This window comes from Dermochelys coriacea, chromosome 8 (assembly GCF_009764565.3).
Source record: "Dermochelys coriacea isolate rDerCor1 chromosome 8, rDerCor1.pri.v4, whole genome shotgun sequence".
Lineage (NCBI taxonomy): Eukaryota > Metazoa > Chordata > Testudines > Dermochelyidae > Dermochelys > Dermochelys coriacea.
In genome coordinates, this window is record NC_050075.1 from 76,187,802 (window position 1) to 76,202,741 (window position 14,940).

General features: G+C 36.0%; 1 protein-coding gene across 12 annotated transcripts in view; it reads left to right on the forward strand.

The window, feature by feature from the left end:
• Positions 1-14,940, forward strand: part of ZNF644 (zinc finger protein 644) — a 73,010-nt gene that overhangs the window by 43,225 nt on the left and 14,845 nt on the right. For 5 of the 12 annotated variants that reach the window (XM_043520054.1, XM_043520055.1, XM_043520056.1 and 2 more), the window contains 2 exons: positions 10,900-13,940; positions 14,145-14,750. The exons of 3 other annotated variants lie outside the window; for them this stretch is intronic. In XM_043520054.1, coding sequence (XP_043375989.1) covers positions 10,931-13,940; positions 14,145-14,750 — 3,616 coding nt within the window. In that variant the 5' untranslated portion in view covers positions 10,900-10,930. Of the gene's footprint in view, positions 1-8,917; positions 9,017-10,896; positions 13,941-14,144; positions 14,751-14,940 lie in introns of all 12 variants that reach the window. 4 more of the 12 variants (XM_043520057.1, XM_043520058.1, XM_043520061.1 and 1 more) reach the window with 3 other exon arrangements.

The window sequence follows — 14,940 nt, forward strand, 5'->3', positions numbered from 1 at the left end:
CTGACTTTAGATAGTCTGTATGGTCTTGAACACTGTATTATACTTGTTCGGAGTATATTGTTTTCTTGAGAGAACTTGAGTTCTTAATTTCTTTTGCTATTGTGTGGTGTTTATCAGTTGCTGACAAATACCACAAAACTCCATCTCTCATTGGTAATTTAAAAAAATAATAATCTGAAAAATGGAAGCTTTATATAACATATGGGCTTCGTGTTCTGTAATATATTAATGTGGCTTTTAAATTATTGAAATTTATACTAAACGGATGTCTCTGCAATAGTAAATGAAACTCTAAAACTGAGTATGTAATAAGCAAAAACTTAACAGCTTTAATGAGTGTTGAATCACAGCTAGAGGAAACTGCTGGTTATTTGCCACTGCAAAAATATATTCATTTTAAAGATAGTCATGTGACAAAGGTGCATACGAAACAAGTTTCAGTGCAGACAAGCAAATTTCCTCTTTCTGGAGTTTCACTATTCTAAACTGAATCCATAGTGTTGATTAGCTTGAGGCTCTCTTACCTTTACAAATAATTTGATTTTCTTAATGGGGCATACATAATACATGCTTAAGCTGAAAAGAATTCATTCTTTTTAGAGTAAAACTTTAAAGGCTTTGACTTCGTTGAGAGTATGCTGGAGAAAATTTAAAGCAATTGTACTTATTGTGAAAAAAGCTGCTTTAGCTGTACTTAACTTTAGATTTTCAGGCTTTTAGAAGTAGTTTTCTATGTTACAACTAATTTGGTTACCAATTTATTGTCCCAGCAGGATGGGGATATGTTCTTAAGTATTACCAATCCTAAGCATTCAAATATCAAGATTTTCATGCAGTCCAACTACTGGGATTTTAAGAAAATCACCAAATACTGAGACTTGTGTTATAATCATGAGTTTACAACATTGTCTCTTACTACTTATTTCTGAATAAAGACCAAAAGTCAATTTTTTTTTTTTTTTGGTAAGACAAAATACTCCAAGGTTTCTAAAGAAACAGCTTCTCATATGCTTTAATTAAAAATGCTTTCAAAAATGGTATTTCCAGACCTCTATCTTGCCGTTTATAGATGTACTCATTCCTCTTGCATTGATTGCTTTATGCATGGGCTGCTTAGAAAATTCAGTGATTCAAATATGGTCTTCCAGTCCTTAGTGAGAATTAGACTATGTCTACACTGTAGTTTATCAGCATAACTTATGTCGCTCAAGGGTGTGAATAAATCACCCCCGTGAGTGACATAAGTTACACAATGCTAATTTGGCTGGAGGGCTTCTCCTGCCGACATAGCTACCGCTGCTCACGGGGGCTGGAATAGTTAAGCTTCCAGGAGCTCTCTCCCGTCGGCTTAGAGTGGCTACATTAGAGAGCTTAAAGCAGCACAGCTGTATTGGTATAGCTACGCAGCTGTAAACTCTAGTGCAGTATCTAACTCTCTAGTGCAGGAGTTTTAGTGAAATTCCACTGCAATTGATACACTCGTTGGCAATCTCAGTAGAGTCATCAAGCACCGAATACATGTGGACACCTGATGGTCCCTCCATAGAACAGAATTGAACACTCTGGGAGCTTGGGGCAGCTTGCACTGTTGCCATCCAAACTGTAGTAAAATAGGAATTCAGATTACAGTGTTGTCAATCAGGCATCTTTCATAGGTACTAAACTCGCTATAAAAGTCTTACCGTTCATAATGAAATCATATGATCTTTTTAATATCCCAATGGGTTCCTGATCCGTGACTACTGCTCCTACATGCTATGGTAGTACAAATAATGATACATGAAACAGTATTTTATAATTTTATAAATTTCTCATGTGTATTCTCACTGAAAGGTGAATTTCTTTTATTGTTTGATTGGTTAGTAAAAAGCCATTTTGGCATTCCTGAAAGATCTGAGCCTGAGGATATGGTGTATATTACCAGTTCAGAAACTTGGAGGGGGCGGAGGTGTTGGCATTCTATCACTTTTTCTGTGTTTCTTAAACTGTCTGACTTTTAATGCTTTCTGTCTTGTTCAAAGGATTTTGGTTACCAAATCACAGTTGGTTGCAGTCTCCTCTCCTTCCCCAACCCCCTTCTTTGGCCAAGGCAAAATCTGTTCCTTTTCCGTAAGATGGGGATGATATTTGTACCTCACAAGAGTGTTGTCTTAATGCATTGTTTATCTGAAAAGTGCTTTGAGATTATAATTTTCTATTAACTTAATACATTAAGATGTGATGCTTTTGTTGCAGAATTAGATACGAAGATGACATACTTCAGAAATAGTTTCGGTAGAAATTTGAATCATCATGCAGTCAAATATGGTGTAAAGTAATTTGCCTGATTGGTCATCTTTAACCTTAATTACTCCGAAGACTCTGTTGTACTTAAATGTAATGTGATAGTTTGTATGTCACCAGGTATGAAAGAGTGCATATTCAAGTAAATGCATTTGGTATGCTTATCTGAATCTGAGATCACGCATCCAGAAGTGGGCTGGATATATTCTGATGGATGAATGGAGGTGTAAATTGCACTTCTCCACACTAGCAAGGCCCACTGCACTTCAGTGAGAATTAACACCTAGTGAGGATAAACATTATTTCCACCTTGGACCTTGGGAGGAGTCCAGTGGTCAGGAGCAGTTTGAATTTTGGTCATGGTTTGACCAGGGCCAGCTTTATTTTGTGCTTGGTGTCTAATCTCACAAATTCTGCTAATTGAGGCAGTCATGGTAGTGTACTGAATTGACACATTTCCTGGCTGCCATGCCAAAACCCCTGCAATGACTGTACTACCCACTTTGTGGGCTGTGATCACCCCCAGTATATCTCCAACAGAAGGAATACTGTGAACACTTTGCGTCTCTACAGCCTCCTCTCTGGCAGACATTTTGCCTCCAGAAAGCCAGAATATGTCTTAAGGACTCAAGTTACAACCACTGTACTACAAGATTTCAGAGTCAATGGTGTTAACAGATCAATTGTCCCAGTTGAATGACTTGAACAATTATCCATTTTCCTTCTTTCTGTGGCTATGTTGCTTCTAGAGCACTTTCAACCCTTGCTGACTCAAGGAGCCAGATGCAAGGACTTGGATTCTGCTCTCTGACTAGAGTAGTGCCACACCAGACACCAGGAAAACTTATTGTTAGCACTTCATTATAGTGATAGTTAAGTTGGAGTTGTTTCCAAACCAGTAATCATAATTGGTTCAAAACTCTACCCATGTGAATTTATAAAAACAAATGAAAAACACGTAGAGAAGGTCTGAATGATTTTTAGGAACACTCCTTTGTGTCAGATGATGCATTTTAGTAAGTATACTCAAAACAGTCAATCCATGTAAATATCAGGAAGAACCATTGGCACACCGTTTTTTTCTTTCCTTTTAAAAAGAGAGCTTTGTTAAGGGCTTACAGGAGCCTTCCTCCATTACTCTTTTATTAAATGTTGTAGAATGTTCTCTGTGTGTTTGTTTAAATTCAACATGAGTAGCCAAGGGAGAAGAGGGCCAGACCATGTGCTAAACAAAGTCACGTCTGCATTTACTGGAATTCTGTAAATTGTGGGTTTCTAAACAAAGCAAGCCCATAAACAGTGGAGATGATATGATCCATCGTGCTATGCCATGAGTATGAGAGCACACTCTCAACAATCTGCTTTGCAAGTACAAGCAGAAAAGGGGGAGAAGCACTGTGAAGCCTTACATAAGGTACAGTAAATTTCTGTCTCGGGGAGCGGTCAGAATTGCTCTAAAAGGCAGAGAACCAGAACTGCTAAACTGTTCCTTCAAAAGCACAAGTTAAAACTTATAATCAGTTATATATCCAACAATATGAATATCCAGAATTGCTAGCATCCAAAAAATCCACTTAAAGTCAAGTGATTTTGTTCTTGCTTTACATCATTTGGATGCTTTGCTGAGTGACTGGCTGGCTTCTGCTAACATTGTTGGTGACTGGTGGAGCAGGCTGTCTCCCTCCAGGCTGACTGTTGGCGGCAAGTTAATACCAATTTCTCATCATCTCTGTTTCTTTCTGTGCCCTTTCATTTTTTAAAAGGTCTTAAACTTTCAGTCTTGTTTCAAACCAGTGCTTGAATGTGTGGTATGGCAATTAGCTTCATTGAAACAACCCCCCTCAAACAATATGAGTTCTTACATGCTCAGCTTTAACAGTATGAAGTAATGACTCTTGTTTGCATAAGTTTAACATTCTTTTTCCCGTCGTCTCAAATTTTACTTTGATTGAGATGGTACATTGGCCAGAGAGAAAATATAAAACCCAAAAAATCAACCCCAAAATTGTGCATCTTTTCTTCCTCTCTTTCCTGTATTTTTTCGTTTTTCCTATCCTATCTTTTTAATTTCATTCTCTGAGTAATGAGTTCTTGCCTGCTGTGACTCTTCCCTCTTCCCCAGTTCTCCTATATGCTTTTTTCTTTAGGAAAAAATAGCTTCCAGCCTAGAACAGCGTCTCTTGGTCATTCTTTCTCTTCTTTCACCTATCATCTTTACTTTTCTGTCTTCATTGATAGTCTTCAGGCTTATAGAAAAGGAGTACTTTTGGCACCTTAGAGACTAACAAATTTATTTGAGCATAAGCTTTCGTGAGCTACAGCTCACTTCAGGCTTATGCTTTCTGGCTGCATATGGCCCCTCTTCTGCCTGGCTACTGGACCATCCACTAGCCTGATTGCGGTCCTGTCTGATCCCAGAACCAAAGAGCCAGCAGACTACATTTTCTGTTTCTGCCCTTCCTTTCTTGAAAAGCTGTTCTTTGGCTCTTCCATCTTGTCTCCCAGTCATATAGGGGTTGTGTGTGAGAGAGAGACTGTTTCTACATGTAAAATTATGCATTTTAGTAAGTACATTCAAAATAGACAGTTACAAATATATATATATAAATATTAGGCAGCAGTCTTTTCTCTTCAAGGCTTCACTCTTGGGTGACAACAGAGGCACAAGCGAAAACTTGGTGCAGAATTTTAAATGCCTTTCCTGTTGCTAAATGTTGGATCCATATTTCTTGTGAAAAGATTGTGCATGTGTCTGTTTAAAAAAACAGTGTGCTGGGTTTATATAGGATTAAAACTGTGCTGAAAAGCTTGTTTTCTCTCTTTGATTTTGAATAACCAGGATGAAGAAAATTAGCTCACCTTTAAATTGGCTCAATTTTGGGGGCCACCTACTTTCCAGTGTCCCTTTTAATCAGGGTTTCAGAAAATAACAAACAAACCCAATGGCCTTATTAAAAATGTATAATGTTAATGTCACTTTAAGATACATGGTTTTATCTCATTTAAGTTTGTACTTGTAGCTTTTGCATGAAAATTTTATATTAGCTGTGGGAAAGCATTTTATGCTCTTTACAAATTCAGTTAAATCCTGTTGTTCTGACTTTCAGCTCCAGTGTTTTTTTGAGTATATTGCAAATGCCTGTAAAATAGAGGGGTTATAACTGAAATTGACAAGCCTCTAACTATAATGGTGCTAGCAGGCAACAGTATAATATATTTAGCTCTGTAGTGAGCTAGCCTTGAATGAGAGCAATATTATAATTTGGTGTGTGACAGTATTACATGGCAAAGGTTGTCATTATGAAATAAGTACTCAAGAAATATTAACCTGCTTGTAATAAATACAATTAATAATGTACATAAAAGAATGGAATTAAGTTCATTTTCTATCAAAACGAATTATTAATGAACAGAAAGTGGACAGCATAGATTTGATGACAGGAAGGTTGCATCTAATCTGAATTACTGAGTGACCTAGGAAGCTTGCTCAGAGGGATTACAGAATAATTATGTTAATATGCAATTATCACCTCATTTCTTCTGTAGTAACCTCAAGATGTAGTGTAGTAAGGGTGTTATAGCAAGTGCTGATAGTTTGCAAAAATACTGATGTTTGAGATTTCTGAGACAATAAGATTAGCTTGAGGCATTTAAGTGATGATCTGTCATCTTGAAGACAGATCTGACCTTTGCACTTTTTTTTAAAAAGGCTTATAGTATCTAGCTACAGGCAGTTATAGCTGCAGAACTCATTAGGATTTTTCAGAAAATGAGATGTTTTATGTTAAATATTGCAAACAAGATATTTAAGAAGAGTTAGTGGTTTTATTTTTTTTAAATGTCCATTTATAAATAAAGTAGGGGGGACAAATTGTTTTGGTTAGCTAAGCAATGGATCATATTCTACTCTTGGCTACACTGGTGCAAATCTTGAGTAACTCAATATAATAAATAGTTGTGCTGGTGTAAATCTGGAGTAACATTGCTGCTAGCAGCGGAGTTATTCCAGACTTCTGCTGATGTATCTGAATTTGGCCCTGTACTTATATACAGTTGGATGATAGCACTACTGTAGTAATTTATCAATATTTATTAGCCAGATATTGTAGGTATATATTGTGTAAGCTCTTCAAGGCAGGGACTGTGTCATTCTGTGTTTGTAAAATACTACTATATTTTAGGCATTGCTGCAATCTAAATGACTTGTTATACAAGATTTTACTTAGAAGTTGTACCTTTTTTTTAAAAAAAATTGAAATTAGCTCAGCTCTCTAACTTAGCTTAACATGAGGGAGAGGGGGCAAAATACTGTATACATTCAGCATTTGCAAAGAAATAGGTGACTTAAATCCTGACACATTAAAGTGGCTAGTACTGTGGAAGTACAGTAAGTATATTTAAAGATTACTACTGTGCATTTGGATCAGTTTGTATTGTGTATATGCTTTCATGGTACAGTGTACAGCATGAAGTTTTTAAAGGTGTGTGCTATGAATGCATGTTAAGAATAATATACAATCTTGGCTAAATCATAATTGCTCTATTGATTCATCTAATTTTGAAAGTGCCTTGGGTCAGATTATACTTCAGTAGGTCGCTATTCTTCTTGAGGTTCAAACATAAACATTTTCTTAAAAATAAGGACATTCCAAGCCCGGTATAAAACACTCTTAAAACCATCTAGCCCTGTGTATTGTTTTATTGCATCCATTTCAGGATATCATAGTGGGTGATTGTATGTTGTCGTATTCAAGTACAATCCAATAGGTTTAAGTATTGAATTTCGGCCTCAAATCTCCACCTCCCAATACACTCACAAAAAGACATTTAAAATCATTGCAAATATAGTTACTTCATCCTTTGGTGCCAGCTAATTGGCACCAACACTTTTTTCATAGGTGGGAGAATGCTACAACTAGCTTAAAATGATCTGATACATCTTAGTGTTGGAGTAGTATGCATTGGGGGCCTGATCCAAAGCCTGCTGAAGTCTGTGGAAAGACTCTTATCAGTTTTGATAGTCTTGATCGAGCCCTCTCTGACTCATTATCAATCTTCATAAACCTATAACACCTGAAGTAATTTATGAAAAATAAAAATATCTGATATAATTAAAGTGTTGTTCAGCATGGCATTACAGTAAATTTCTAGCTGGAGGTGGTTGGATTGTAATATTTCCATATTCCATAATTTTAATAAAATTAAATACTCCTTATAGATTACTAAAATCTTTATGCATTTACAATTTCACTTGTGCAACAGTATGGTTTTGTGTCTTCATATGAACTTGTGGAAAGTTTTCATGAAGCCATTTTGATAATGAGAATTGCAATCTCCAAGCAGACATGATATTCTCAGTTTGCCACCCTGCTGTTCAGGGGGTACCAATGAAGTTGCTTTAAATGGGAAGCGTCTGTTCTTTCTCTGAGCCCCTAACACCAGAACAGATGGATGGAACATGGAACATGGAAGGTTTTACTTCAAGAGGTGGTAACAGTGAAGCCACTCATTAACACTGAATTTACCACTTCGTTAGCAACATTGCTTCCTGTTGAGAAAAACTAATATAGGCTCTCAAATTGACTGAGCATACGTTTGTCTACCTCTGTGAATATAATAAGATGAGAAAAATACAAATCTTTTCAGCATAAATAACTTAAAAAGATGAAATCTCTAAACTCTATTTCAGGATAGTTGAATAACCTGATACGATTGAGAGTTCAATATTTTATACTTATTCCGTCAGAAAATGGACAGGGAAACTGTTGTGCATCCTTAGAGTTTGCTTTTCTTTTAACTGACATTTGCACTACTGCTTTTTAGTACATGTTTGTGCTACCCATTTTTAACTTGTATATGTGATGTAAAGACTCCTGCTGGGTGCTGCATTATCACCATTTTAGGGTGATAACATTGAATATGATCTTATTATAAGTCTTTTAATTACTGTGGAAATTTGCTAATCTCAACATTTAATAGAATTTTGAAAACTGGAGAAATGGAAGGATTAAAAATTGATGTTTTGTCTCGATAGGTTTACTTAAGGATATGGCATAAATCCATTTAAACTAGATTTGTCTTACATTGTTTAAATGATGTGTCATTAAAGTATACTATATGTATTTGTGACTGCACACTGATATGAGTAATACTATATTACTTAAATTGAATTGTTCTGAATATTGATACAGTGAAGAAAAGCTTTTGATATATATTGCTTGTAATGGAAAGCATTATACAACAGTACTTGTATCATCCTTTCTTCTTCACACTCTTCAGCCCAGTTTAGTTTTTATAAGGTAGTACAGAATAACTACGCCAGGAAAATAAGATAATAAAAAAGCCTTGTTGGGGGGAGAGGGAGAAAATTAAGTGTAACTTGGTAAATCTGTGCTTTTCCTTCTCTGTAAATTGGCTCCAATATAAGTAGTATAGCAGCTCCTTTTCCATGAGGCCTGGCATTTGCTGGCTTTGTGTTAGAAGGAGGAGATTGTCTTTAGAGTGAACTGTAAAGGATTAAAAAAAAAAGAAAAGACAGCATGCATCCATTTTACTACTTTTTGATTTGTTAATAAGATGAAAGTGCGCTTTCTTTAACTTACTGCTTGATTTTTATTTTTAATTTTAATTTTAGGAAAAAGGGATGTCAAGTGTGATCTTCCTTGGTTTTGTTGAAGGACCATTGGGAGGAGCCAGGGATGTTTGTTGTGACGCTTTAATTGAAGGAGACTAGGTGATGACTTTAACAGAGGCTTTCTTTATTCAAAATGTTAATTAGTAATTGAAGTTTAATACGTGTTAACAACAAACAGATAACAAAGATCAAAATTTTCAAAAGTGCTTAATGATTTGGACCCAAGTTTTGGGTGCCCAGTTTGATACACCTTTAAAATTCTCTCTCACTTTGTTGCTTAACTTTCACTGTTTGTACCCTTGAGATGTCATATTACACTTGCTCTCCAGTTGGCATAATGTTCCATTTTAAATGGGGCTGGAAATTCTAATGTTAAACCAAGCAGAAGAAAAAATCTTTTTGGAGTTGAGGAGGGAGGGTGCGGAGGAAGGAGGAAAAAAATCTTTCAGGCCAACTTTACGTAGCATAAGGAAGTAGTGAAAGACAGACACCCAACTTCTCCTCTCTCTTGCAAGACGCATTTAAATTCATTAACTGATTCAAATAACCTAAGGCTGTCTATATATTCAGTGTGCTTTGCCATGTTTACATCAATGCTCATAGACTAGAAATTAGGTTTTTGTTTTCTTCTTTCTAGTACTGGGGAGTTCCTTGACCACCAGAACAAAGGTTTTAATAAGTTGTTCCATAGTAAGTGTCGGGTCTGTTGTGGCAAATACCTTGATACAGAACAAGTTCTCTTGATTAACTCTGCAGATGCTAAAGGAAGCGTTTGACTTTTCTGATGATGCAAGTTCATTGAAATGATTCTAACATAGTGATCTTGGAAGCCTTTATTCTTTTCCAACTGTAGTTTTATGTCTGTAACCATTACTGTGTAGATTACAATATTTATAGTAATCAGCTAAAGATGAACTCTCCGTTGGCTTTATAATCCACATTAATGTACTTATAAATTGTATTTTCAGTATTTTTTGTTAATAATTCTTTCCTGCCCTTTTTACCTGTATGTTAATTTTTTAATTGGGAGATTAAATATTGTATAAATAGATGACTGGCGGACAATTTGGCGGAGAGGGAGATCCTTTTTTCTGTTTTTTAAAAATAATTACTAGCAAATATCCTCATTGAGCACTGTTGCTCTTCCTTTGTTTTAAAGTTGGTTTTGATTTAATTAAGATCTAACCATTGAAAACTACACACTGAATATAATAGAAAATTTCTGTAAATTGACAAGTGCAAATCCAGTGAAAATTTGTAAGGTGTGCAAACCCAGAGATATGGAACAAGGTATTTAGGCCATGATTCTGCAACCACTTTACTACTGTGAGTAGTTCCACTGGAAACTAGTGGAACTACTCCCCATAGTAAAGTTAAGAATGTGTGTTTGCAGGATTGGGGGCCTTAAAAATTCTGCTGGTGTTAAGCTGCACGAGCCAATAAATTCCAGTTTCCACCATATTTTCCCTTTTAAACAAATACAAACTGTAGGACATTAGAAGGGGGAAATGGTGTTAAGGATGTAAGATCAGGTTGTAAGCAGTCTTGGAAATTCCACAAATTAAGGTTACTGTCTGCCCATTGCAAATACATAGGAAATACTGTTTCTTTTCCTTGGAAACTGTTAATGTGTATCAAAAAGTATACAGGCTGTGTAATGTGGCTAAGTTAATATTGTTATCTCAAACTTAACTTTTTGAACTTTCAGTTTGTTTTTAATGCTTTATCTTGCAACCTTAACATTGCACAAATTAGGGGGAGAGGTGCATTGGATTCATTTTATTTTTCAAGTTAATTTAGAAAACAGTCTGCCCTGAATGTCCTAAATGAACTGTTTTTAACACAGTCAAACTGATTGATTTTTCAGCTTTAAACAGCCAATCATAATACAGTACATTGCTGCAGAAATAATATCAATTTAAAACTGCTTTTATCAGCTATTTCTGTGAATGTCTAACTACTGTATTTCTTTTTATTTTTAGTATAAATGTGCTTAATAGACAGACCAGCAATATGGATGATTCAAAGATAAATACTGAGATTACTGGTGCTAGAGAAGGACTTCTAGATGACAGCAATTTCATCTCTGATGGGAAAAGTGGCATTCCTAAACCACAAGAGAGTGAAACATCTTTTCAGAAAAACAATATACTGACTCTGCCGGAAGAGCTGTCAAGGGACAGATCCGAAAAAGCCTTAAGTGGAGGCCAGAAGTCTCTATTTATACATACTGGTGCTCCTACTGTTTCTACCGAAAACTTTATCTTGCCTAAAGGAACTGCTGTTAATGGACCAGTTTCACACTCCACCTTAACTAAAACTTCCATTATGAATAAAGGCAGTGTTTCATTAACCACTGGACAACCTGTGGGTCATACAGATTCCTGCTCAACTTTGCCAGTGGTGCATGATCTCCAGCTGCCTGCAAAGAGTACAACACAGAAATCAAGTCAACACCAAGTGTTATTTTTGTTACCTGATGTAGCACAGGCTAAGAACCTGACTCATTCCATTAAAAATCTACCTACCTCTGCTTCAGTTGGTTGTGATACACAGAAATCTATAGGAAATAGTGTGAAATCAGATAGCACTTTAATAAGCCAAGTAGAAGTATGTGAGGATAGCAGTTTACTAGTAGACGATGATTGTGTCAATACATTAACAGGAATTTCCTCAGGTACAGGTGGTTTCAGATCAGGAAATGATACAAGCTGGGATCCACAAAAAGAGTTCATACAGTTTCTTATGACAAATGAAGAAACAATAGAGAAGTCTCCAGTTCACTGTAAAGTAGGTCTAGAGAAAAAGAGAAAAAGAAAAATGGATGTTAGCAAGATAACACGTTATACAGAGGACTGTTTTAATGATACAGATTATATTCCCAGTAAATCAAAATTACTAAATGTTGACTATTTAGAGCAGAGTGAGGATCTAGAAGTAGTAGAACCACAGAAATATGCATTAACAAAAGTGAAGCCTGAATCCACAGATGAGGAGTTAGAAGCTGTTGATGCTATTCAACAATTGATTTATAGTCCCACTAACAAATGTGCAGAAGATTCTTCTCCAGTTCACACTAGCACTTTTCTTTCTAGTACTTTAAAAAACAAATGTGAACAGAATGATTCAGAATCACCATCTACTTTTAGTACGGATGAGCCATCATTTTATCCTTGTACAAAGTGCAATGTGAATTTTAGGGAGAAGAAACACTTGCATAGGCATATGATGTATCATTTGGATGGGAACAGTCACTTCCGTCATCTCAATGTCCCAAGGCCCTATGCATGTAGGGAATGTGGACGGACATTTCGAGATCGTAATTCACTTCTTAAGCACATGATAATTCACCAGGAAAGAAGGCAGAAACTGATGGAAGAAATCCGGGAGTTGAAAGAACTTCAGGATGAGGGTAGAAGTGCACGATTACAGTGTCCACAATGTGTATTTGGTACCAATTGTCCCAAAACTTTTGTGCAACATGCTAAAACCCATGAAAAGGATAAAAGATATTACTGTTGTGAGGAATGCAATTTCATGGCTGTGACAGAAAATGAACTGGAATGCCATAGAGGGATTGCTCATGGAGCAGTAGTGAAGTGTTCAATTATCAGTAGTGATATGTCCCAGAGAAAAACACAGAAAAAGACTTCAATGAAAGATCCATATATAGGGTCATCAAAAAAATCAACCACATATATGTGCAAGATGTGTCCATTTACTACATCAGCCAGAAGCATTTTAAAAAAACACATGGAATACTTGCATCCAACATCGTGCATTGATCCGTTTGGTAGCCACCTTAGATTAGAAAAAAGAAAAAGCAGCATAATTGAAGAACCTTTAGATTTTGGTAGCAGAACTAAACAATTGATCAAACAATCATCTACATTTCCAAAGAATTCAGTTCTAAAGCAAGATGTAAAAAGATCGTTTGGCTCAGCTTCGCAATCCAGTAACTTTGCGAAACTTCACAAGAGACCCCACAGGATACAGAAGGCTCGGAAAAGCGTTTCACAGTCAGCTGTAAGTGTGTGCAATCAAAACTCTACAAACAAGACTATTTTGATTAAAAATAGCATTGACCAAAAACCTAAATATTTCCATCAAGCAGCAAAACAAAAAGCTAGTGTCAAAACAAGCAATAATTATTTATATAGGCACAAATATGAAAACTACAGGATGATTAAAAAATCTAGTGATCCTTATCCTTTACATTTTAAAAAGGAAGAGTCCAGCTCTGTTAGTTCTTTACATTTATTTTCATCATCAAATAGTCCCCATAATAATTGTTTTATCATGGATTCTCATAATCTTGATTCCAAAAGGCCAGAAGGCTATAAAGACCGTAGGCGTGTAGCTGTAAAAAGAGTGGTTAAAGAGTCTAAGAGGGAAGGCTCTGTTACAGGAGATGATTTGGATTGCTATCCAGATTTTCTACATAAAATGACTGTTGTTGTTTTACAGAAACTTAACTCTGCTGAAAAAAAAGACAGCTATGAAACGGAGGATGAAAGTTCATGGGATAATGTTGAACTATGTGATTACACTGCACAGTCTATGGAGGATGAATCTTACAGTGATATTAATCAGGATCATGTAAACCTATTCCCTTTATTCAAAGGTAAAATGGAGGATCAAGAAGCTGGTGATAAATCCTCTCTTCATTATGAGCAGAACGATGGTTTTTATTTTGAGTATTATGAAGATGCAGAGAGTAGTAACTTTCTGCATGAATTACATGATCCTCAAAATTTAGAAAATGTAGGAACAGCATTGCCAAAGCATAACTCAGTTTTCCATTGGACTGATTTATCACTTGAGAAGAAGTCCTGTCCATACTGTCCAGCAACATTTGAAACAGGAGTTGGATTGTCTAATCATGTCCGTGGGCATCTTCACAGAGCTGGATTAAGCTATGAAGCCCGCCATGTTGTTTCACCGGAGCAGATAGCGACAAGTGACAAAATGCAGCATTTCAAAAGAACTGGAACAGGAACCCCTGTTAAACGAGTTAGAAAAGGTACTATTTTTTAATTTGAGTCTGCAATGGGGGGTAGAGGAGGATATAATGGTCTATTAATCATAAAAGAGGGTGAATCATGTTTTCTTGCCTTTAAAAAAGGTGGCTTCTTGTACTCGTGATTAAAAGTTTATAGCATTAAGTACAGTTAAGGTGTTCAAAAATGTTTAGAAAAATTGATAAATCATTATTTTTTCTTTTTAGCTATTGAGAAATCTGAAACGTCTTCTGAACACACATGCCAACTCTGTGGAGGTTGGTTTGATACGAAAATTGGATTGTCTAATCATGTGCGAGGACACCTGAAAAGGCTTGGCAAAACCAAGTGGGATGCACATAAATCTCCAATCTGCGTTCTAAATGAGATGATGCAAAATGAAGAAAAATATGAAAAAATCCTAAAAGCATTGAACAGTCGCCGTATTATTCCCAGGCCATTTGTCGCTCAGAAACTTGCTTCAAATGATGACTTTTTATCTCAGAATGTTATACCTCTTGAAGCATACCGTAATGGCCTAAAGACTGAAGATATTTCAGTGTCTGCATCGGAGGAAGAAGGTCTGAGTTTCCTAAATGAATGTGATGAAACAAAAACAGTACTACATGATGAAAAAAAAAATCAGTCACTTACACTGATAGAACTTCTGAAAAATAAAAGGTTAGGAGAAGAAAGGAATCCTGATATCTCTCCTCAAAAGATCCATAATCAAACTGCAAGAAAGAGGTTTGTTCAGAAGTGTGTTCTTCCATTAAATGAAGACAATCCATTGATGTATCAGCCGCAAAGGATGGACTTGACTATGCAGTCAGGTAAGAGGCTGTTTATAGCTGTCTAACTATGCTTCCAAAGAATTCTTTCATTTATTAGAAAAGGTATTGCAGTGTAGAATATTTTTCCCAGAACACAGTTAATTTAATTCTTGTTTCCTTTGCAAAGTACTGATTGGGGAAAGAAAGTGTAATAAACTTCTAGTGTAACTTGCCTAGCATTAGTGTTCAT